Raw genomic sequence first — 26440 nt, 5'->3', positions numbered from 1 at the left:
ACTAAATGGAAAACTTCCCAGCAGGCTAACACAAAATTGACAATCCTTCAAAAAGTAGGCACTGGAGCATATTGTCAAGAAGCCATGATACCTTACAAAAAGAAATGATAAGAGCAAATGTGAACTGACTGCTTACAGTGTGCCTCTACGTGCTTTACACACATCTACTCTCTTAAGCTTCTCAACTAAATCTATGAAGAGGAGATCTTAGTCCTAGCCTCATTTCCCAGATCAAGAAACTGAGATTCAGAGAGATATGTAACTTGCTCAAGGAAGTGGCTGAGCTGGGATTTGTACCCCGCTCTGAACTTTGTGCTCATAACCGTGAATCCAGAATTTTTAAACTTGAGTGTGCATCAGAATCACCTGGAGGGCTTGTTAGAACACAGATTTCTGGGTCCTTCCCCCAGAGTTTTTGATTTAGTAGGCCTGGGGTGGGACCTGAAAATTGACATTACTAACAAGCTCCCAGGTGATGTTGATGCGACTGCTTCAGAGATTTTGAGAACCACTTCCTACACAACCAGCGCAAGACATAAGGAGGGAGAGAAAACTCCTCCAGATATATGTCATGGGCTACAAATGCTCTCGTGGCCATGTGGCGTTCATGTAAACTGTGCTCACACACATCATCTCCTTGGGGCATTGAAACATCACTGTGGGATTGGCAGGGCAAAAATCAAATGTCCCCACTTTACTGATGAGTAAATGTCCCCAGGGACATTATTGGTTAGGAAGCGGCAAAGCCAGACTAGATACTAGATCCTCGGTCTCACGTTTCGGTGCTTTTCCCACCGCAAGGGTGAGTGAGGAAGGAAAGTGGAACACAAGGGAAAAAATCATCAAAATGAAAGCTGCTTGGTAGAAATAAGTCATTTTGAAAAAGTATAATTAAAAATGATGAAAACAGGGCAGGTAAGCAGGAAAGTGCATGGCTCTGAAACAAACCTGAGCAGGGAAAACCTGAGTGGATGCTTAAGCCCACTGAATATATTTCTTGCTTTGCCTCTCTCATGAATTAATTTCCTAACATAGTGGTTCTCAAAGTGTGGCCCCCAGACTAGTAGCATCAGCATCACCTGGGAGCTTTTTGGAAGTGCAGATTCTCAGGCCTACCCTAGACCCGCTGAATCAGAAACTCTGAGGGTGGGGTCTGTGTTTTAATCAGCCTTCCAGGGGATGCTGATGCATGCCCAAGCGTGGATCCAGTCTTAAAGAATTGGCTAAAACATTGCTCCTGACGGCATGATAAAGTAGAAAGGTGGTGAGATCTAGGGCCAGAGCCCTCCCCATGCCTGCCACTTGCTGTTTGTGTGATCTTGATTTGCCACTAGACCAATATGAGCCTCTATTTTCTCATCTTCAAAATGGGTATAATTGTGAGCTCCCCTGACGGGCTCTTGTAAGGCTCAATATATTTAAAAAAAAATAAACTGTGAAGGCAAAGATTTTTTCCCTCCATCTTTATTGACATATAATTGACATATGACATTATGTATGCAAAGGTTTTCCTGAATGAAGTGTTTTGGGATCTGGAAAGGACTAAATAGGAGTTCTTTTTATTGTCTTTCAGAACTCCCACTAAGATATTTCTTTTACTTAATAATCACTTTGATTGCACTTACCATGTGCCAGCCACTGTTCTGAGCCCATATAAAAGGCTAACTCATTTAAAGCTCACCCAATAACCCTTTGAAATAGGTATTATTAGCTATTAAGCTATTATTAGCTAATAATAATGGCTATTATTAGCTCCATTTTTAAAGCTGAGAAAACTGAGGCACAGAGAAGGTAAGCAACTTGCCCTAGGTTAAACATTTCAGCTGCAGAGCTGCAATTCAAACTCGGAGCATCTCACCCAAAGTTTGTGTGTTTAACCACTACACCATCCTGTCTTTCAGCATTCTTAGCCTCTCTGTTATGCTAGGCTCAGTTGCTTGGTGGTTGTGTATCTCTAGATTAAAAATAAAGGTGGAATCCATAATCGTGAGAATCACAGAATGTTGGACTGGATCATCCAGATGGCTCATAAGCACCATCTGCCTGAACAGCTTTGGACTGAGGCAGGTTCTCTTCAGTTCAGGATATCTTAGGTCTGGTCTTTGATGAAGGCCAAGGGGACTGACCTGCTGCTTCTACACTGGATAATCAGTTGTACGGTAATGAGTGCCTGCTGTGTGCCTAACGTTACTGGCTGCTGGGAGAACATCATCTCTGACTCCAGGGAATTTGCACTCCAGTTGGAGGGATGTGACTATGACACATGAGAACAATACAAACTATAACTGAGTCCTAAAGTGTGAGTCAGTGCTATAGGGTTCTAACATATGGCCTTTGGCCAAATCTGTGGAATAGGCTGGTTAAATGTTAAGCCACCTGTAGCAGATGCTATTGGTGCTGTCCATACCCCCTTGACCCACCCTAGAAGTCACCTGCACATAGATCCTGTGCATGCTGATGGTTTCCATGTCTCTCTGACTGAGAAGGATCTGTGCCCATGGGACCATGCTTGGCCTGTGTATGGAATAAGCCAGAAGTGCCAGGGAGTTACCCCCAAAGAAGTGGGGGATGGGAGTTGGCATTTACCTATGCCAGCCAGCTTCCTCATCCCTTGGTGGGACAATGCTGAGGTGTGTTCTACACGCCTAGTAGATTGGCAGGTTGTGCCTCGGTTGCCCACAGTAGTAACTTGCTCATTAATGCACCCATTATTGGCTTTACTCCCTTCCCTCTCTTACTTCCCTACTCCCTCCCTCTGCTTCCTGGGGTCATCCCCATTGGAAACACACTCATCTTCCAAGGTCCAGCCAAATGTTACTACCTCTATAAAACTTGCTCTGACCGCTTCAGAAGAATTAAATCTCTCTCCCCAGTGATCCTCCTTCTCTTGATCCATATCTTTTTATACTTGTCACTTTGTCTCGTGTCATCATGTTTTTCCTTTGTGTCATGAGTCCTTTCAGTGCATTGTGAGTGCCGGGTGAGAAGGGAGAGTGAAGGTTTGGCAAGGTGGTCAGAAACTAATGGGAGGAAAACTAATGAGTACTAAGAGCCTGCTCTGGGCCAGCTCCTTCTACGTGCTTTATGTACATCATCTCATTTAATCCTCACAAAAACTCTTCATGGTAGATGATTTTAGTCTCAGTTTGCAGATGAATAAACTGAGTGTCAAAGAGCTTAAGTCCTTTGCCCAGAGTCACACAGCTAAGAGAATTCCCCATTGGAATCTGTAGCCTGTACTGTTCATACTATTCCAGGCTGCCCGGTAAGTGAAGACTGAATGAACATGTCACTGAGGCATGGGGAGAACATAGAGAGGAAGCCTGGGCTAAGCCGCCAGAGAGCAGCCATTCCCCCTGGCTCTGGGGAATCTGGACGGAAAACACAATAGCTTCACCCTGGAAGCCTGGAAGATGACTCAGTAGCTCTTGACAGCAAGGAGAGGTAGGTCTGACACTCTCTTCTTAGGCCACTGGCCAGCAGAGAGAATCCTTAGACCTTAACACTTTCAGTTGTGTAATTTGGTGATGTTTGAGGGAGTCATTCTTGGTCTACCAGAAGCCCAAATGAGCTTTGGCAGCTAACTATACTTACCTCTGGCTTCTAGCTCTCCTGGGCCGTGCCAATGCCATTTTTCTTTCTTTCTTTCTTTCTTTTGGTCTTCGAAGGAGGTCTTCTTTTAGGTACAACTATTTTCCAGAGGATGAGATGACATAATAGTGGAAGATGGTTATAATTTCATTCTTGCAGAGTTGTCTTCCCCATTTGGAAACAATTACACATTTGAGCCAGTTTGGTGATCTCATGAGCTATAATCCCCAACTTACTCTCTCTCTGGGCTGGGCCTAGATCTTTCTGTGCTGCAGGCATTTCCAGTGCTGGATTCCTCTATAATTCCCCTTCTCCAAGGCCTCACTGTCTTGTTTCCTCTTATCCTCTCATGCTTCCTCCACCCAAGTCTTTGTTTTTCCTTGTGCAGCACATGTTAGAGCTGTGGGAGGTAGACTATATGCTCCTGAATGCCAGGGAACCTGTCTTGTTTGACTTTGTCCTCCACTACCAAACCCAGTGCTGGTCTCCTCTCTCAATTCTCTATCTGTAAAAATGAGATTATAAATACCATGGCATTGATCTGATGCTCAGCCAATCTCACAACTTTCTAAAATCCCAATCCCCACACACAGGCATGAGGTCATTTCTGTTGGGCCCTGACTCTTTCCCTGGCAAGTAGAAGTACTGACAAGGAGTGATAGAGACTCTAGATAGGTTGAGGGGGAAACTGAAAGCAGAGGACACTGTGTCCCACTTTCCACTTAGAACTCCTGGTGAGAACTCCTCACAGGGGCCTGTACATTGAGAGGGGACAATGATAGAGATGAGAAATGCTGTAGGCAGAGAGAAGGCTGGAGATGGTCCTCTCCAGGTCTTTCTTGTCTCTTGTGTGGCAGGCTAAGGATTCCAAATTGCCTCCATGTTCTTAGTGAGTAACTGTGTTGAGAGACAGGGGCAGGGCCAGGGCTGCAAAGACCATGGTGTGGACAGCTTAGACCAGGGGCCAGATGGAGGATGTGACAGACACTCAGTGGTGTGAGCTGAGGGGACCTAGGTCAGCAAGAGAGGGACTCTCAGGCTGGGATGGGATTCTGAGAGAATAGACCATGGGGACCACTGGACACAGCCTTCAGCAGTGGATGCCAGCTGGTTCCTGGGTAGGAACCCCTCAGGGTGAGGGAGATCTCTGGAGAGGCCATCAAGAACCTAGGGCTCAGCACAGAGTGAGCTCACAGATCCAGGCCCCTTCTCCCTGCTGCCAGAAGGATACTAGCACCCTGTTCCTGACCAGAAGCCATCTTGACTGCCAGAAGGAAAAGGGGGGAAAACAAAGATTGAGCATTTACCCAAAAGACATTGAGTTAGCTAGAGGCTATTTTAGAGCAAAAAAGAGCTACCTCACATCATTAGGTTTAGGGATTCCTTTCCTACAACCCTGGAACGAAGGCTCCAAAATGAGATGGAGCCATCCTAGACATCAAAAGAAGTTCAGGGAGTTTGTTTGTTTGTTTATTGTTGCTATTGTTTGTACATCTAAATTATGTCTATAAATTTTAAACTAACTCTAAAACAAATACATATTGAACACTTACAATGTGTCAGGACGCTCTACCAGGAATTGTTGAAGGCCATCATCATATCCTGAATTCTGCTCCTCCTCATGGTATGAAGAAATATCTAGTCAGGTCCTTGAGGGTAAGGGTGACATCTTTTTTCCTCTCTGTATCCTGCATAGTGCCTAGCACATAGTAAGTGCTCAATAAACTCTGGTTGTTTGATTGGTTTTGATTTGTGACTCTAGTCTAAAGCCTAGAGATACTCTAAATCACGGGCCTCTCCTATCAGCTTACATCACCAGCATTATCCTCATCTGAACCCAGTGAATTCTGATACAACATATATTACACCTCTAAACTTTTACGTAGACTTCAGTGAGATGGCTGTACTTTGGCTAGAATTACCCTTGAAGAGTGTACTTCCTTTCCTGCATATGATGAAGGGGCTCAACTGATTGCCTGTTAAGATTCCTTCACACTCTGACATTCTGTGAGTTCAGTTACCCAGTGGAAGATAGTCTTCAGATTCCTCATTCACTGTCCTGGGATATCGGGGATCCTTGGGTTCTGCCTTGAACTGAGAACCACTCATCTCTGCAATCCCATTTTAAGGCTGCTCTCCTAGTCAAAGTTCCTAACGTGAAATTGGAAACAATTTTAAAGTTATATTTTTTCAAACTACGTTTTTTTACATGAGGCAATTTCAAAGGCTCTTAAAGTTACAACCAAGTCAGTGAATTGATAAAAGCTCTAGAAGTAGCTTTTGCTGATTGGTCAATCCCCCAGTGGCCAGTGCTATCCTTGCCTTGTTCTTCATGGAAAAATCCCAGTGTCTCTTGGTAGGATTCAGTAGCAACAGCTCATGGTACTGAACATTGAAACAGCAGCAGCAGGGGCTGGCCCCATGGTCGAGGGGTTAAGTTCGCACTCTCCACTTTGGTGGCCCAGGGTTTCGCCAGTTCGGATCCTGCGTGCGGACATGGCGCCACTCATCAGGCCATGTTGAGGCAGCGTCCCACATGCCACAACTAGAAGGACCCACAACTAAAAGATACAACTATGTACTGGGGGGATTTGGGGAGAAAAAGTAGTTAAAAAAAAAAACAGCAGCAGCAGCAAACCAACTGGACATTTATGTAGGTCTTTGTGGTTTACGAAGCACCTTGGCATATTTCATCTCACCATAGGCCCCTGAGGTAGGCAGAGAAATCTGTGTTATCCCCACTTTGCTGATGAGAAGACTGAAGCTCAAAGCAATGGAGTAACTTTTCTCTAGGTTACCTAGCAAGAAACAGTATCAAAGACCTGAAAGCAGCTCTCCAGATCTCTCTCCTCTATACCAGCCTGTACAAAGTGCTTGTTTTGGCCATACAAGTACATTTTAGCCAAGATCTTTAACAATGGTGACTTTAACCCTAAGGAATGTCCTTGTAGACCAGGGTTTGGCAAACTTTTTCTATAAAGAGCCAGATAATAAATACTTTGGCTTTGTGGACCATGGGGTCTCTGTGGCAACTACTACTGCAATACGTAAGTGAATAGGCCTGACTTTGGTCCAATGAAACTTTATTTACAAGCCCAGTTGGTAGGCCAGATTTGGCCCGTGTACTATAGTTTATGGACCCCTGATCTAGATGGAGTGGAAGTGGGGCAGCACATACTACTGATCATTTATATGACAACCATTCCTTGCTTCTTTCTTGCTGGCTATAAGCCCTGGCTTCATAGAGTGCTCACCCCTTTCCACATGACTCAGGAGTAAATCCTGATTATTCTAAGCCAATCGTGGAACTGCCTGATTCAAAACCTTGCCAATATTTGATTTAGGAGTGGGCATGTGACCTGCTTTTGAGCAATAAGATACATGGGAAAATCTTCTGGGGGACTTCTAGGAAAAGTTTCCCTGCTCTTAAGATGAGATTCAAGGAAAACCAATTCTTCTTCCTTTGGACCTGCACTGTCCAATTCAATAGCCACTAGGCACAGGTGGCTATTTAAATGTAAATTAATTAAAATTAAGTGAAATTAAAAATTCAGTTTCTCAGTCATACTAGTCACATTTCAAGTCACATAGGGCTACTGGTTGCCATACTGGACAATGCAGATGTAGTATATTTCCATCATTGCAAAAAGTTCCATTGGATAGTGCTGTATCTGGACATTTTTGTGTTTGGATTTGATGCCTAAAACAGTGGTAGCTATCTTAAAAACATTGAAAGGAGCTAGTGAGTGCAAGTGGAAAATGGAGATAACCTGAGTTTATGATGATTTGAGTCCCTGAATTAACAGTATCCTGAGGACAGAAGGATGGAAAGGACCTGGGTCTTCATTGCTGTCCCCGAGCTGCAGGACCAACCTTAGAACTGTCTGCTGTTGAATTCTTGTTAAGTGGGCTACATGAATGTCCTTAATGTTTATGGTTCTTTTAATTAGGTATTCTGTGACTTGCCCCTGAAAGCATTCTAACACATATGAATTAACTTGATAAAGGTTTACTATATGTCACATCATTATAAATGCTTCATGTGTCACCTTAGTGAATCCTGACAATAGCTACAACCAGGTATTAATCTCTCATTTTCTAGATGAGAGAACTGAGGTTTGGACAGTTTGAGTCACTCCCAAGTTCAAACAGCTGGAAAGTGGAGGTGGTGGGATTCTAGAACTTGTGTCCTTAACCACTCCCTCAGTGTTTAGTCCCTGAAGCAGTTGAAAATGGTTTTTACATGACTTTGAACAAAACTTTGCCACATTCATTCATCCTGGGATGGATTCATAGCCCCAAAGGACTGGGTAAAAATTAAGAGAGATCTGAGGAATAAAAGCAATAGCTCCACTGATTTAATCTGTTAGGGAGTAAGTTAATGTTCCAAGAGAATATGTTGTTGAAATCTTCCTTGATGTGGATGCATCTTTACTTCAAGGAAATAACAAAAAACGGATTGATCTTGGCAAGAGGTCTCACGTTCATAAGATCACAGTGCTGTAAAAAAAAGCCATCAAGATAAATGGAGGCTGCTTTTGCAATGATGTCTGTGGCTAGTGTATTAGTTTTTAACATCAGTGTCCTATTTGACCTATATCCTTTCCACTTCTTTCCTTTTAGGAATGCACACAGCATAAAGTAAAAGTTATCTCTCGTTGCTATAGTATTTAGTTTAGTATAGAATTTTGTTAAAGAAGAGAGAAATGAAAAATATAAAATGGGCAATAGTCTTGCTTTAGTGAATAAATTAAAATTACTTATAATTATCTGATTAACTGAATCCATAGCTGTGTCGTGTTTCAACTATATAGCCTTTTTTGCTTTGCTCCTAATATAAATCATGATTTATTATTACACTGATTTGGATTCACGGTAAAGTCTAACAAATTCTGAGTTTGGGTGTACAGGCCAGAGGAGATAAGTTTGAATTAGTAAAGAATTTTCAGTTATAGGGTATTTTCAAAGTTTAATTTTAAAACTTTCAAGTGAGTTGCATAATGTCACTGGAATGTAACCTTTATTTGAGGCCAGGGGCTTTGTTTTATTCCCTGTCATAAGCCCAGTGCCTGGTATACAGTGGGCCTTCAACAATTAGAATAAGTGGATAAACTTTGGGTAAATCCCGTCATGTTTTTGAGCTTGTTTCCTCACTTGTAGACTGAAGGGGTTGGACTAGTTGGGTATCTAGTCTTTTCCTTATCTATGACCTATTTTGTAATTCTTTTCTTCCAGCGAACTTCAACTCCTAAAAGATACTGTCAAATGGCTTATTTAAGTAACATTTTTCCCCATTTTTGTGTTGAGCAAAGACGTTTATAACTGTATGCAGTGTTTGTGAAAGGCAGTAGAAAACCAGTGTGCATATAATTTCAAACAAAACAAACATCACACTCTAATTTCCTCATGCAGCTTATTGTGGGTAAATAAACAACTTTTAAAATAATGAAATATAGTCTGAATACCTTGGACATTTTTCTAGATTTACAGTATTGTACTAGGTCATCTTCAAGTCCCGTTCACCTCTGAAATGGATTTCTGTGAACTTCACTTTCCTGATGTGTAATGTGAAGAGATGGAACCCCATGGTCTTTCCGGGAGATGCTTTCTGATGATCCTAAGCTATGGAAACTTGAATTAGACAAACACAGTGTTGTAACAGATATTCTCACTAATCAAGCATTAGTGAATAAATAAAAATGTTTTACAGTAAGAATGGAAATCACATACATGCAAATCTTGGAAAGAAACCATTTTCATGATTTTTTAAATGCCCCTCTGCAAATTACTGATATCACATTGTTTGCATTAAGAAAAACAAACAGTTTATTACATAACGGTAAACTTTATACAAGGACACAGAATCCTGTTGTCTGAATTAATAATAATTATAACTTATTGTTGGAACTGTGATAAAATACTTTATGAATAATATAATTTCCTTCAAAGTAATCATCCCTATTTTACAGATGAAGAAATACAAGCAGAGAAATGTTGGAAACTTATTCAAGGCAGAGCCAGGATTTGAACCCAAGTTACTCTCCCTCAAGAGCCCAGTCTCTTAATCACATTTAAAGCTTGGTTGAGGAGGCATGCTCCTTCATACACTGGAAGTAAATGGACATGGGCATTTTATCCATATGGAGAAGATTACCAAGTCAAGAGTCACACGTTATTAAAAGTGAGGAATCCAAGATCAGACTTTCAAAGCTCATAAGAAGCCAAAGACAATATTAGGAGAAGACATTAGCATAGGAGCCACTGACATACAAAGACCTAAGGGCCTGCTAAGGATCTTCTACTTGGAAGTGCTACAGCAAAGGTTACATGGCTTCAAACAGAGGAAACTCAAAAGTACAACTTTTCCAACTAAGTAGAATGCAGCATGAATATCCATAATTCCAGCCTTTCTCAGTGGCTTTTACTAGTATGTAGCTGTTTACAGAACTGGTTCATTACATGGGAGTCCCACTTGAGGGTCATGGAAAAACCATGATATGGATATTTGCTGGGAGCAAAGCTGGGGAGGTGAGTCATGAAGAAGGAGGGGAATTCATTCAGACTCAAAATAGCAAGGACTCCTCCTCCTCTGATTCATATGGATTCCCTGAATTTTGACCGTGTCAATATCATGACAAAGAACAAGAGAGAAAATGGTGGCTGGGGAACGTCATTTTAACATTAGTTTTGTCCTGTCATTAGTTTAAGGGATATTAATTACTCCACAGCACTCAAATTAAGTCTAATGTGGCAGAGAATGGCTGGCAGCTCACCAAACTTTTTTTTTCTTCCTCAGCACACAGCTAGACTTCATTTCTCAGCCTCCCTTGCAAGTGGAAATGGCCATGTGACTGAGTTCTGGCCAATGGATGTGTGCAGAAGTCTAGCCATTAAAAATCTCCCACCTGATTCCCCTCAGTCTCTCTCTTTCTCCACTTGCCTGCTGGATGTTGCTCTCCAGAGCAGACTTAAAATCTTCATGTTGAAGATGGCAGTGCCTCTGTCAACCTGGGTCCCTGAATGACTGCATGGAGCAGATGTCCCTCTCTGTGCCCCACCCTGCCCTCTACTCTAGGCTGCTGATTGGACTTTACACATGGAAAACGAACTTGTATTTTTTTTAAGTCCCTGAGATTTCAGGGTTTATTTATTGCAGCAACTTGCCTTACCTTAGCTAATACATCTGACTATGACCCTTCTCACCAGGGTTGTTGGTACCTCTTCTTCTGCCATTGGAGGGTGGGGTGGGGCAGAGTAGGCATCTTTTCTTTCTTGAGATCATATAAGAACCCAGGTTCATACAATCTAAGAAAACTGGGGGAGTCCATTATGGTCACTACTGAGATGTTCGTTGTCCAATCAAGAGAGAGTCATTTGAGGGCAGGAGGCTCCACCAGAGCCACTCACTCCCTTTGTGCCAAGCCAGGCCAGTGGGACCTTCACAGTGTGGCATAAGGTTAAGACTACAGGCTCTGGACTTTCTGGGGTCAAATCTTACCTCTGCCATTTGTTAACTCTGACCATAACAAGGTATTTAATCATTGTGCTTCAATTTCCTTAACTGTAGAGTAGCAGTACCTCCCTCATAGAGTTATATGCAGATTAAATGAGTTAGTGCCTGTAAAACAGATGCTTGTAATGCATCTGACACATTGTAAGAACTCAGTAAATACTAGTTGTTATCACTAGAGACCAGCACAGTCTAGTAGAAAATTTCACCATAATGGAAGTATTCTATATCTGTGCTTCCTAATACAGTAGCCACCAACCACATGTGGCTACTGAGCACCTAAAACATGACTGAGGAAGTGAATTTTGAATTTTATTTAACTTTAATAAATTTAAATTTAAATAGCTATATGTGGCTAGTGGCTGCTATATTGAACAGTGCAGCTCTAGACCATTTGTTCTAACTGCTTCAGAATTTTTCTGTTTCATCTGTATAAACCAGGGTTCAATCACAGAAAGAGAATCACTATGGACACATACACATGGGTCCATGCACACACACACTAAGGAATTTGTCACAAGGATTTGACCTTATACAACTGGGGGAGCTGGGTAAGCAGTCTCTGTAAAGCTGTTCTCTTCACATCTGATGCTAGGACTTGACATCTATGATTGGCAGGCAGTAGGGAAGGGAGGATCGATGTAAGATGGGGGAGAGCAAGAACAAGCTGGAACTCACAAGCATGAACTGTAGCCACAAAACAGACTGAAACCTGTGTCAGTTCTTGTTGCCTGTGACCTTGGTGGTATAGATGTCCTGCAGAAGTCAGGCCCTTCAGCACAAAATTGAATACACATCTGGCCCAGAAGTCAGAGGAGCCGAAGGAGGAGAGGAGCCGAAGGAGGATCCAGGGGAAGGTGGAGCAGTTGCAGGCTGGCAGCTCCCTCATACTAATGAAGTGAGGCAGCTGATAATTACCAACCTGTGGGAGCTACAAAATGGCTGCTGCTCCACTTCTGCCCAAATTTCCCACAGGAAGCCCTCTTGTGTGCTTCACTAACCAAAAACATTCAGGAAGGGGAATTCGGGCAAATATAGCTCAGCCTAGCCATGATGCTACATTTCAAAGCCACCACAAATACTAGAAAGTAATGAGCTCAATTTTATATCTGTTAATACTTCTAAATAAAACATGATTCTAACATCTCCCAGGGCTCTATCTAGTTGCTTCTGTTCTGCAACTAGCCCAAAGATATTCTGAAGATCCTTACAGCCAGGCAACATTATCTCTAAGTGGTAAGATTATGAGTATCTTTTTAAAGTTTTTCCTTACACCTTTCTGTGGCTTAGAATTTTCTCCACATAAACCCACATTATTATTATTACCAGAAAAGAAATTATTGTTAATTTTTCGAAGCCAGCCTATGACCCTTAAGGAGACTACACATCCTACTAGAGGACAACCTAATAACATCATGATTAGCTGTGCCTTCCATTTTTTCTCTGAAACTTTGCCGGGTCTTGACTTTGTACAAGAACTTATGAAATGTAAGTTATGGTCACCAGATCTTCTAAAACGCTTTGACTTCTGCCTCTTTCTTCACATGTTTCCAAAGTGATCCGAAGGATGTTTTGAAATTTGGAAGCAAATAATAGAAAAGAAACTGGAGTGGAAGGCTTGCTCAATAGAAGGGAGAAATCATTTTTAGAAAGGTCACTAGGAAAATGAGGAATAGAGGCAGCATCATATTAATTACTGACATGAGCAGTATTTACTGTTCTTGCCGATACTGTAATAGTAGTTATCTGTGAAGTATGTCCCATTATGATTATCTCCATCCCTGCTTTCCAGATGGGAAACTGAATTGCAGGTGAATTAAGTAAGTTGTCCAAAGTTACATAGTTAACAAGTGGTGGATTTGGACCTAGGGTGTGTGGGTTTCGGGGTCTAGGTTCTTAACCTACCTACCACACTTGCAGGATTCAGCACAATGTCGCAAGGACTACTGGGATTTGATAGGTTAACTGTTGGCAGGCTGACTCCTGCTTCTCCCTCACCTCCACATCCCAGTGACGCCCCCCCCCCACAATTCTCTCATCTTATCCTAGAAGTGTCTGTTGAACCTCTCTTTTCATGCCAGCTTCCCAAGCACAAGTTCAAGTCCTCGTCGTCTCTTGCTCAATCTACCACAGTAGCCTGCTCTCTGGCCTTCCCACTTCAGATCACGCTCTTCATTTATTTCATAGCAATATAAAAAATATATTGTTTTGTGCCAGGGCCTACGGGGAGGGGAGAATGGGGAATCTATTTTGCACCCGAGTCCTTATCTTAGGCTCTGTGCTCCCAAAGAACCTAAACTAAGATGCCAAGTGGTCATTGCTTGACTATGAGCTGGCAAAGAGTGGCATAATCCAAGGGAGACTTGAGAACTCTCCATACCCTAACCACTGGTGCCCCCATCCCCACCATTCCAGGTGCTTCTGCACTTGACTCTTCCACAAGCAACTCTTGCTAACCCATAAATTTCAGGTGCTTTGGCATGAAAGAACACGTCAACTGACTAACAGCAGAATCACCTAGACCCTAGTGGGAATCAGGGAGGAGGGGGGCACCCAAGCAAATGTTGCTTTCCTTAGGCTGTATCTCTTCAGGAGGAAATGGAGATAGCCCTGGAGCACGCATTCTCTATGGAGGCAATATCGCCCCCATGGGAGTGAAAATTGGTTCTTGGAGGCAAAAAAAAATCTTATATATATATTACACAGGGCTGGGACTAGGGTGAGGCAAGTGAGGGGTCTAGGGCATAAAATGTTAGGAGACATCCACTCTTATGGCTGTGTGTATGTGTACACACCCATAAATATACACATACATACATATATATGTACTTGTTAGATGGCAAGGACTGCTGTGGATAAGGGGATGGGAAGGGCCAGGCAAAGGGGGAAAGTGTTGGGATTTTAAATAGAGTGGTCTGGGTCAGCCTCTCAGAGAAGGGGACATTTGAGCAAAATTTGAAGGAGGTGCCAGGGCAAACCAAGGGGCTCTCTGGAGGAAAAGTGTTCCAGGCAAAGGGAGCAGCAAGTGCAAAGGCCCTGAAGTGGGAATATGCCCGGTGTGTTGGAGGAACAGCAGGGAGGCCAATGTGGCTGAGTGAGGGCAGGGTAGGAGAAGATGAGGTCTGGCTAAAGGGTCATCTGTTTCATGACAATGTGGGGAGATTACACGAAGAAGCATGGGTATAATGCCAGGGTAGTAAGTGTTCAATAAAAGCCAGTCTGCCTCCCTCCCTCCCCGGGGCCTGAAGCACTAAGCAACATATACCTATCAGACCGAAATAGCTCTAGACTGTGTACCACAGTCACACAAATCATGGCTAGCATTTTTAAAATGCAAAGCACAACCAAGATACTCCATATCTACACCGGCCTTTACCAGCAGCCTAGGTTACTATCTATGTGTCTAACTTCAGGAGCACTGGGAAGAGGGGATGATGCCCTAATATCCCCTATCTGTCAGAAATAGCTTATTTCCGGGCTCTCATCCTTCCTAAAGTGCACATCCCTCCCGGTGGAGCAGGGTGGACAGCCAGTAGGTCAGTGGCTCTTTGATTTTTTAGACCACAGCCCAAGATGAGAAGCAGCCCAGTATAGTGGGCCTGGAGAGCCTAGGCTCAGATCCTAGTTCTGCCCTTTTGCTAGTAATCTTGGGCATGTTACTTGGCCTCCCTGTGCCTCAGTTTCCCCATCTATAAAATGAGGATAACTTGCCTCATACGGTTGTTATGAGGACTAAACGAATTAATATTTATGAAGCGCCCAGTGATAGTAATGCTGTATAAATGCTTGTTAATTTAAAATAGACTCCCTTTTGGGACTCTACTTTTCCAAGAGAAAAATGCATATGAATACACACACAAATTTGCATTCAGTTTCAGGGAATTTATGGACATGCCAAAATGCATTGCTTAGACCCTTGGGGGAGGGATGGGCCGTAAAGCCCTGAGAGAGCCAAGATCATTTCTGGAGGGGTAAAGGGGCAAGGAGACAGGTGGGTGGTACTATGTGAGGGTGGGAGAAGAGCAAGAACCAGGGGCTGGGGGAGCTCAAGAACACATTTCACCCTCTTCCCATTTTGGCTAAGGCTCACCTAGAATTGCTGATTGTTTGCACTTTGGGAAGTTCCATCAGCTAGGAGCTGAAGTTTTCTTTAATGATGTCATTATTAATCATTTAATAAAAACGTTATGTCAGAGTATTTATTGAGCAGTGTTACGTGAGATGGTCATAGCTCAAGTAAACACGTTTTGGCTGTGCCAAAGTAGAAATGTTTTCATTCATTTTGCCAGTTATGTAGTAAAATCTGAAAATACAGTTCTTGGAAGAGTGTCTGTTGTCCCAAGCCCTGAAAGAGCCAATATAATAACAAAACAATATTATTTTGTTTGGGGCTCCCATATGAGTGCCTAGGCATGGTGCCTTGTTTTGAATCATCTCTCTATGGAACAGTAATTCAATCCAGAGAAGGACTGCCAGAAGTTTCAGTTGGACCTAAAATATTCATGCAAGGGGGGCTAAGTTGTATCCTTTTTAGATCCACTCTTAGAAAATTAAACCTTTATCTTTCCCATCCAACCTGACGGCGAATGTGTTAGAAGTAAATACTCATTAGTATTACCACAGTCACAGGTTTAAGACAACCAATCATCTCACGTTTTGTCTTACAACTCCTACAGTATCAAATAGTGGGGAGAAAAATGAAAACTTCAGAAACACTCAGACATGAGCTTGCATGACTTGGATGCAGGTAGTTTGTCTGAGAGGTAATCCAAGGAATCAGGAGTAAGGGAGCAGGAAGAGGGCATTAGGAAAAGAGGAAAAGTCAATAAAGGGTACATTATTGAGGTCACTGTTGTAGGCAATGGGGGCTCACAATTGCTGAACTTTTTATGTTGTTTGTGATATGTATTTGGCCATTTTAGTATACATCTATGAGATCTGTTATGCCATCTAAGTGCTGTGACTGGCGGTTATAACTACTTCTCCAAACTTCAGATTCTGAATAATGGCCATCAAAGTATTCTCAAGTCTTTCCTTCATGGACTCTGCCTCCTTGCTTTCAGATCCATTCCCCATCTTTCCCCTACTATGCTCTGTATCACAAAGACCTGACCCTTTGCAATATTTGCATTAAATTCCTGCTCTTGAACTACCTGTCATGGGTTCCTGACTGATCCCTGACTGACAGAGGCTCCTTAATGATGTCATCAGTCAATCCAAAAATATTCTGAATATCTACCAGATTCAAGGCACTGAACTGGATTCCTGGATGATAACAAATAAAGCATCAAGCAGCTTAGCATCTAATTGGGAAAACGAGACATACAGTGGAAAAGTTAAGTAACAATGCTCAATGGTGTATGTCTAAATGCCCAGTGAATGGTGTAGTTAATGAATAAACTTTAAGATATAAAGAAGAGAGTGCCCCCTCCAACAGCTTCTTCAGGCAAGGCATGATTTAGAAGACCAGAGAGCTGACATAAAGGGGTCATGTTCTAAAACTCTCAATTTTGGAAGGGTGAAACTTTGGAATTTTATTTGAAATCTGACTTTTAAATGTTGGTAAGTAATTCAAACTTTCAAAAAACTTCAGTGTGATTCCCACTATGTGGGCAAGGTAGAACTTGTCTGGGAGCTGAATGGGGTTTGTGAGCCAATGGTGTGCATTTGGTGGATGGCTTATTGCATTGGAGGAGAAGTCGGATGCAAACAATGTTAAAACCCCTTCCTGTTAGAAGATTCCAGGGTTCTAATATTTCACTCATGTATGAGGTGATCAAAGCCTGAGCTTAGAAGGGGGCAGTGTGCATGGGAAGAAGGGACAGATGAGAGAGAGATTAGGGAATACTAATAATAATGCCCTACATTTATATAATAGTTTATGGTCTACAGAGTTTGTCATTGGAAGCAGGATAGAATAGAGGCCCAGAGGGTAGGCTCTGAAGTCAGACTTCCTGGGTTCAAATCCCACCTCTACAATGAAACCAATGAGGCCTTGAATAAGTCAGTAAACCTTGCCCAGCCTCAGTTTCTCAAGCACTAAGAAGGACTGATGCTAATGAATTCACATATCTCATAGAGTTGTTGGTTGATTAAATATTAAAATGTATATGAAGCCCTTAGTGCATTAGGCCTGGCTCATTATTTGCTATGGCTATTATCACACATACATCATCTCTCTTTAATCCTTGCAACAGCTTCATGTTGCAGTGAGAAGAATGCCCAGGGTGGATGACTGGATATGGAGGTGGGAGGTGGGGATGGGAGGAGTCAGGAGCAAGGCCAGAGGGTGAGCACCTGGTTTGTAGACTGAGCTCTATTGCTGGAACTAGCTCGGAGTTTCTGGGCCCTTTATTTAACCCCTGTGGGATTTCTCTTCATAAAGGCAGCTGCAACTCATAGTCTTCATAATTTTAGAAAACTGGATTTCTGAGTCTGGTAGGAAGAATAATGGCTCCCCAAAGACATTTATGCCCCAGTGTGTGGAACCTGCAAATATGTTCCCTTACATGGCACGTTACCTTACATGACAGTGAAGATACTGAAATTGTTAAAGATTTTGTTTACCTTGGTTCGGTCATCACTTTAAATGGAGACTGCAGCCAAGAAATCAAGAGAAGACTGAGACTTGGAAGGGCAGCAATGAAAGAATTAGGAAAGACCATCAAGTGTAAGGAAGTGTCATCAGAGACTAAGGCCAAGATTATCCACACCTTTGTATTCTCAGTTATTATGTATGGTTCGAAAGCTGGGCAGTGAAGAAGGCTGACAGGAAAAAAATTGATTCATTTGAAATACGGTGTTGGAGGAGAGCTCTATGGATAACCTGGACTGCCAGAAAGATGAACAACTGGGTCCTAGAGCAAATTAAGCCTGAATTATTGCTGGAGGCAAAAAATGATAAAACTGAGGCTGTCTTACTTTGGGCACATCATGAGAAGGCAGGATTCTTTGGAAAAGACAATAATGCTGGGAAAAGTACAAGGGGGCGGGACAAGAGGAAGAACAAATATGAGATGGATTGACTCCATAAAGGAAGCCACAGGCATGAGTCTACAAAAGCTGAGTAGGGTTGTTGAGGGCAGGACGTTGTGGACATCACTCATTCATAGAGTCACCAGGAATCAGAGCCAACTTGACGGTGTGTGACAATAACATAGCAAAAGGGATTTTGCAAATGTGATTAAAGTTAAGAACCTGAGATGGGGAGATTATCGTGGATTACCTGGGTGGGTTCAATCTAATCACTAAATTCTTAAACGTGGAAGAGGAAGGCAGAGATACTGCATGAGAAGGACTCCCCCACCCCATCTCACTGTTGCTAGCTTTGAAGATGGAGGAATGGGGCATGAGCCAAGAACTGTGGGTGGCTTCTAGAATCTGGGAATGGCCCTCAATTTACAGCCAGCAAGAAAATGAGGAGCTTGGTCCTCAACTGCAAGGAATTGAATCCTGCCAATAACCCAAATAAGCAGGACACAGATTCTCCACTAGAGCCTCCAGAAAGGAATACAGCCTGTAGACACCTTGGTTTTAGTCTGGTGAGACCCGCACTGGACTTCTGACCCGCAGAACTCTAACGTAACCAATGTGCGTTGTCTTAAACCACTAAGTTCATGGTAATTTGTTACAGCAGCAACAGGAAACTGATACACTAAAGTTTCCAACTTAAATTGTTTGGCTGGTGTTACCAGCAATGCTATCAAATTCAAGAACTGATCAGGTTATGGAAGTGATGTGGGGTGATTAGGGGTGAGTTCTTGGCTATGTGGAGTTGGGGAGGCAATGACAGTAAGGCATTCACAGTGCTCAGACCCCACTTGGCCATGTGGGATTGGAGTTTGGGAGGTGGTGGCAATAACTTTGAAAGAAAGTGCCAGGGAGGCAAGGTAGGGAAAGAGACTCCATCAAGGGGGCCAGTTTCTTGAGTTTCTGGTTCCTGTGTTTGGCTTCTATTCCAAGCTTATGCACGCCAAGCTCCTGTTCGTTATAAGTGGAATATATGGACTTTGTTTGGAAAAATCACTAGGGAGTCGTGCTGAGTAAATTATATAGACAGATCACAACAATTTTATTTATTGACTTAAATTGAGACTTCAATGAATGAATAATGCCTTAAAATTGGCTCTTTGTAGGTTTCCAAAGGAAAATCTGAAAAACTTGAATGGTCTTTCTTTCTTTGTTTATGAATCTTTTTAACAATGGAAATGTTTTGTCTTCTAAGAGCGGCATGGAGCTCAAATATATGACTCATTGGAAATGACGACCACCTCTTTGGTTGTAACAAATGGGAAGTGAGTTAGGAGAGAGCCCAAGAGAAACAGAGGCTGATACTCAGGAAAATGTAAGGCCTATGGGGACGTCTCTGTGTTGGACCAAAAGGAGTGATATGAAGCATCTTAATGAGAGACAGAAAAAGTGAATAAAATGTTAGTCACTGAGCAATTGGGCCCCTAGAATTTAAAAAACAAAATGCCCAAAGAAGAAAAAAACAGACAATAACAATTTAAAAATCTCTAGCTTTTATTTACCAGATTCCTTCCTTTCATCAGTGTAGACCCCTGCTGGGAGCCCTGTATGTTCCATGATGGAAGAGGCCAGCTCTGCCTGTGGGCTGGGCTGGTCAAGCCCTTGATCTACATTTTGATCAGGTTTTACATCTTGATTGTGAGTCCGTGCCTATCAAACCTGTCTACTCGGAGATGGCTGACCAGGAAACTTCCTTCTCTGCTCTGGCTTTCCTATTACCCTTGAGTTGTCCATTTCCTCTAACATCTAAGAAAGAGGTGAAAATCAAATCAGCCCCCTTCCTTGTGAGTACACAGCTCTGGTCAAAGGATTTAGCAGTGGAGAAGGTTGGAATCATTGGTGGCTATGGTCAGCCACTGGGAAAAATCGTAAAGGAAGCAGTATTAGCCTCTGTTGCTCTTCAACATCGCTCTCTATCCCTCTACTCTGGTACTCAAGTCTTCCTTGGTGCCTTCATGCTGTTCCCTGCCTGTGCCACATTTCTGCCCCATTCCACCTCACCTGCTTACACTGATAAGTGTCATTATCAGAATAGCCCAGATTGAATGTTGGTTCATCCCAGTACTTTTCAACATGGCCTAGTTTGGTATCATTTTGCTACATGATCAGAAGAATTCAGCCGATTGGAATTAATTCATACTAAGGTGTGAATGACTGATTTCCCTTAGTGCTCCTAAGAGTATTTTAAAAATTGAACTTCTGTTAACTCAACGGACTCTTTGATTAGTGGAATATTAAAGTAGCATGAGGTATATATTGAAGGACAGAGACTAAGAAGAGACAATTCCAATTAAATGAGGTTATCAAGGCATGAACCACTCTGTGTACATTTGCCTTGTTGGTTGCAAGGTAATTGGGAACTTGAGCATTCATTTAGTCTTGCTTTCAAGCAGAACTGTGTTTTAATTATCCCAGAAAATAATCAGAACCACCATTTAAGGAAAATAGGCTCCTGGAGGCTACCAGATATTTTTCACGGTGCAATTTTAGTTTCCAAACATAATTATTCTTTCCTTTTCATTGTATCTCAAGATAGCACTATGGAAATAACTCTTCCTCTGTAATTAAAAGAAAAATTTTTAAATTTATAAGATAACACCCAGTGTGGGTGAAAGTTTGGGGGAGTAACACTCTCATGTACTGCAAAGGGCAGTATAAATTGCTTCGTTTTCTATAGGGCATTTTGGCAATCAAAATTCATGGAATTTCTGAAGGAAGTAGCCAAGTATGCATGCAAAAGTTTAGCCAAAAGGATTTATTGCAGCATTGTTTGTAATCATGAAAAATTCTACACACCAAAATGCCCATCAAAAGGAAATTTGTTATATAAATTAATGGTACATCCAATCAATGAATGCTATGCAGTGATCACAAATAGTATTGTGGAAAAGTGTTTAATGACATAGAACAATGTTCAGGATATACTGTCATGAGAAAAATCAGGTTATAAATAGTTTATGTGATATGACCTTTCTTATCATACATATAAATACATATATACACATGTCTTCATATATCTATATACATATGTAGATATACATATACACATAGAAAGAGAAAAGAATGTATGCCAAAATGCTAATGTTGTTTATCTTTGGGTGGTGAAATTATAGGTGGTTTTAATTTTCTTCTTTTTGTTTATCTGTAATTTCTGAAGTTTCTACAATGTGTATATTATTTTTCATAGAGAAAAAAATTACTTTTCTTTTAAGGACTCTGAGCATCCTCCCAAAATAAATAACACAGCAGTTCTTGTAGTTTATACACCCAGAGGCATCTAATCCAGTTTAAGAAGAAAGAAGAAGCGACTTAATAGGTATAAAGTCTGTGCTAATAGGTATAGAAAGAAGCACAGTTAATGAAAGTTTAATTTATGCAGATTATACATTTACTTTCACAAATTCTGATGAATATTAGTCAACAACTAAAGTTCTTAGTCATCACTTTTAATTTAAAATGTACTAAACCATTATATAACAAAATACATAGAGTGCTGTCAATGGTTAAATTGGAAGAATTGCTTCACCAAAGACACGTCTTTGTAGAGAATTGAAAAGAAGTACTGATTAGGCTGTTGAAAATAATAGTAAATTAACATACTGCCCTCTTTTGGTAGCTATTTGCACCTCATTTTTCAAATGCAGGCACAAACTAAACTAATTTTAAATTACCTTTTTCCTCAACAGAGAATGCTGATAATTCCAGTTTGTTATCACCATCTGGTAAGACTGTTATTTCATGACTTTGGGGAATTTCAGGAAAATATTTTTGGTTTTGTTTTTATTGAGGTAACACTGGTTTATAATGTTACATAAATTTCAGGCGTACATTATTATATTTTGATTTCTTTGTAGATTACATCGTGTCCACCTCCCAAAGAAAACATTCTAAAAGTTCTCCGTGCGATATAGTCTGTAGTCAGATACTGCAAAATTGTTTTCTTCCATGAAACTTAATTAAATTCTGTCATTAAACCTACATCTGAAAAATCAATAGCAAACACAGACAAGAGGACAGGCACATTGATCCCTCTACATTGCTGGACAATAAATTGTGGGTTTTCGTTACGGTAATTGCTTAAGTTCCTCAACGTTATTTTTAGTATTCTAGTTCACAAGTCTCCCGAAGAGTATCGAGAACATAAACATGCCAACTGTGCTTATTTTTGATGAGTGAGATGTTCTCTTAAATATACTTCCTTAGTACCGCACTGAACAAGTATTTTTCAAAAAGCTTCTAAGGGCTTAGCACTCATGAGAATGGGAAGGCAAATAAAGAGAAGTTCATAACTAGGGCCCATCTTGGCAGGAACCAGAAACAGAACCTGCATTCGAGACTGCTAGCCAGAATGGGACCTCAGGGATAAAGTGGTGCAGCCCCATCCATTAGTTGATAAGATAGTGAAGCCTGGAGCTGCTGAGTAACTTGTCTAAGGTCACACAGCTTCTTGCCCCACATCACACAGGGGCAGCACATGGCTTCACTGACTCCTGCTTCTACTGTTATTAAGTTATTCATTTAAATAAAATTAATAATAGCTATTATTTCTTGTGCATATACTATACCCCTGGGAGTCTTCAGATGTTTCATTCCACTTCCAACCTTGCAGCATAGGAATCATTATGTTCACGTTATAGATGAGGAAACTGAGGGTCAGAGAGGATATGCTCATGTTCACACATTCTCTGGAGCCAGACTACTTGGGTTTGAATTTGGCCACCATCCTCCCACCCCCATTGCTAGCAATGTGACTTTGGGCAAGTTCCTTCACCTTTCTGTGCCTCAGTTTCTTTATCTGTAAATTGGGGAGAATAGCAGTGCCTGCTTCATTGGGTAGTTGTGAAGATGAAATGAGATAATGTATGTGCCTGGCACAGAGTAAACCCTCAATAAGTAATAACTATCATTATTAGGAGTTATTAAGTAACGGGGCAAAGATTCAAACCCAGGACTGCAAGTCTCCAAAACCCAGGCCAAATTTGCCCCCTCGTTGTTAAGTTTCTAGGGTAAAATGAGCCACTGTATTTTTCTTCAGGTACAATAGCCTTCATCAGAATTAATCATGGTGATATCTTTGCAAAATCCTGTTTGCATGGGATGGGGTATGGGGCTTTGGAAGCACACGCTGGTTCCAGTCGCAGCCTGGGTTCTGGGTGCCCTGGGGAGAGCTGCACCAACTGGAGGGGAAGAGCCAGTGCGCCAGGGATGGATGGGTGGCTGTGCCCACAGGCCTCTTCTTTGGGTGGCATCACCATTCATCAACATTCCGAAGAATTAATAGTCATTAATTAAAAACCAGCCTTGGCCAATTATTTTGTTCTCCAAGAGCAAAGGATCCCATATCCACACTTTGAATCTTATTGCTCTGGAACTGTCTTACTTCTCCAGAAATATCTTTGGTAATTACAAAAAAAATGTAGTAAATGATGAAATATGGAAGCAATAATGTAGGACAGACAGGGTGTGTGTGTTTCAGCCAACGCATGAGCGCTCTAAAACAGACGGGCCAGCCAAGCGCCTTGACACACCCAAATGTTGTCCTTGCCTGCTGAATATCAGGCTCCCTACTGCAAAGCTTGTTTTGTTTGTAAAATGTTTGTGTTTACTTTTCCTGTGTGTGCTAGAGGTCAAGCCATTGGATCTTTTAAATATTTAAACAGGCAAAATGTGTGTAGTAGACTGACCTCTTAGCATAAGTGGAGTTATTCCACAGGAAATTTATAACTTGATTGATTGTCTTAATAGCAGCCATATTTTAAAATAACCTACCAGGAAATTGTGTTGGGTAGTACAGCATTGAGTGCTGGCAATGTTGGGTTTTTTTTTAAATCCTAAATTCACTATGGGAACAGTTGCCAGGCGTCATTATAACAGAATGACACCAATGTGCCAATAAGTTTCATAGTTCGACAAATTATTTAAAGTATAAAATGTTTCCTAGAACTCTCTGGATGAAAAATTTTGAAAGTAGTATGTCTCATATTTTGTCGTGGTTTCTAAACTTATTTCCACAATATTCCATAGGTAGCAGCAGGCTCTGTGATCACGCATGTCAGGTTCTGCCTTTGTAAAACGAGAGAGTTGCGCTCACTTCATCTCTTGGGTTCTTTCTCTACAATTCTCTGATTAAATGTAGACTCACTGAGTGATTATGGGACTTGCAGATTCAACTATGTAGTGGTCTGATAGCATGTTTTCTGCTTCTTTTCATAATTATATCTCAAAAGTTCTAACTCTTTAAAATTCAATAAATAACTACTTCAAAATATTCATTTGAAAATGTTTTTTTTCTCTCCTGCAGCTGAATCATCTCTTATTGGTTTTGTTCGCTACTCCAATGGTACTCCAGGCAAGATTTTGAAAAAATTTAAGCCCAATTTGTTAAGTTTTTGATTTACTTATACCTTTGTGTTATTTCTTTTTCCTCGGGACGAAAGAGGTTGAAACTACGAGCCTAAATGGTAAGAATTTTTCTGAAGCAAGTGAAAATTGATAACCCTTAATATGAATATGAGGATAATGAAGGGCGTTGAAGGTTTCCATATTCAAATAACCAAACAAAGAAATACAGAAAAACCAAAAACTGTCCCGGGAGAGCGACCTAAACTTTCTGGTTAAATGATAAAATCCTTCTTATTGTGGAGGGAGGACAGACCTCCCCCACTCTATTGGGCACATTTTGAGCACCCTGTTTCACTTGCTCTCCAACACAGTGCCACCACATTTTATATGACAGATTGTTTAAATGTGAAAAGCACATCCAGGGACTTCAATGTGATTCAGCGTGGATTTGGAGGCACAGAGTGTTCAAAGACAGTCTTTTTACAGATGATTGTATCAATTTTTAAATAGTAGGAAATGAAAAAAAAAAAAACCTGGCTTCTTCATCATGCTAGAGAAAAGGGCAAAGAACTGGGCTGTGTTGGAGGGAGGTGGGCAGGGCAGCGCATTCTGTTCCCTCCCCTCTGTGGGGAGACAGCCTTCCATCTTACTGCAGTCAAAACCCAACACTTTGCACAATCCCTTAGTAAAAATAAAATCTCACCATGTGGTTGGTGGTTAAGGAGCTGAACAATCACACATGCAGTACACACTGATGGAAACTGGTTTAAATTCATCTTTGGTCCAATGGGAAGGACCAGACCTTATCGTTTTTATGTGCCACTGACTTTTTTACAGTGAAAGAACATCTTCAAAATAGCTTTGGCAGTAGTTTTTGGATCCCATTTTATGTGAGTTTTTTTAAGTGTGATAATGTAAAACATGCCCTTTTTTCCCTAAAGTTTCATCCAGAATAATAAATTATAGAATGATTTTTGTTTAAAGAAATACTAATAGAGTAGGGTTTTAACTGGATTTTTAAGTGAAACAAGATCAAAATGTGGTTTTCCTAAAATTTAGTTGAAGATAATGTTCAAGAACTCCAATTTAAACTAGAATTACTTAAAGATTGCTTTATAAGAGTGTACCATCAGGTAAAAATGTATTATGCATCCACAGGGCTCTATATTAAAGTTAGTGTTAACTGTGGAAATATATCCCTTAGGGACTTTCGTTAAAATGGAGAAAGAAAGGGACAAAATATTAAACAACATAAGTGGGTTTATTTAAATCTAATAATTATAGGAGTGTTGCTATGTTTTAGACACATAACGTGTTCAGGAAACACATTTTGAATGAATGAACACTTGCTCAGGAATTGTCTCTGGGGGTTGGAGAATGGATAGTGTGGTGAGGGGGGTGGGCAGCCAATACATTTGGTAGCGTCAGTTGGCTTTTGCAAAACTCTCTAACTTCTCCAGGATTTTGGGAAAAGCGAAATGTTTAAGGAACCTAGGAAGATGCATGTTTTCATTAATCATGCCAATTGTTAGGCTAATTTTTATTATTATATTTCAGATGCTACTTCAAGCGTATTATCTACTTTAAACAAAACAGGTAAAATCAAGTTATTTCTAAATATAATAGCTTGTCTTCTGTGGCTTCTTGGGTTTCTCATTTGTGTGGTCTCCTGGGTTACTAAAGGTTATCTCCTTGCCCATTTCCTGTGCACTCAACTGGTGATTTATTACTCATTTCACCTTGACATTGAACTATAATTCTGGTGTCACAATACTCCTAAACTTCCAAACTGTTATAGCCATAGCAGTCCATTTAAAATAACATTTGTTATTTTTTTGATTATAATAGTAATACATCCTAGCTCATAAAAGATGGAGAATATAGAAAAATACAAAGAAGAGAAGAGAAATCATCTTTAATGTTACTTTCCTAAGACTATTACTGTTAATAATTTGGTATATTTCCATT

At 41.1% G+C, this 26440-nt stretch overlaps 1 protein-coding gene across 2 annotated transcripts in view; it reads left to right on the top strand.

Annotated features, from left to right (window-relative positions):
- ADGRG2 (adhesion G protein-coupled receptor G2) overlaps nucleotides 1–26440 on the top strand; it is a 113387-nt gene that overhangs the window by 47353 nt on the left and 39594 nt on the right. For both annotated transcript variants that reach the window (XM_005614029.4, XM_070258032.1), the window contains exons 4-7: nucleotides 21817–21852; nucleotides 24432–24470; nucleotides 24568–24591; nucleotides 26030–26068. In XM_005614029.4, the coding sequence (XP_005614086.1) occupies nucleotides 21817–21852; nucleotides 24432–24470; nucleotides 24568–24591; nucleotides 26030–26068 (138 nt within the window). The remainder of the gene's footprint in view (nucleotides 1–21816; nucleotides 21853–24431; nucleotides 24471–24567; nucleotides 24592–26029; nucleotides 26069–26440) is intronic.

Source organism: Equus caballus, chromosome X (assembly GCF_041296265.1).
Source record: "Equus caballus isolate H_3958 breed thoroughbred chromosome X, TB-T2T, whole genome shotgun sequence".
Lineage (NCBI taxonomy): Eukaryota > Metazoa > Chordata > Mammalia > Perissodactyla > Equidae > Equus > Equus caballus.
Note: the sequence above shows the minus strand (reverse complement) of the source record. Positions and strands in the feature narration are given on the sequence as shown.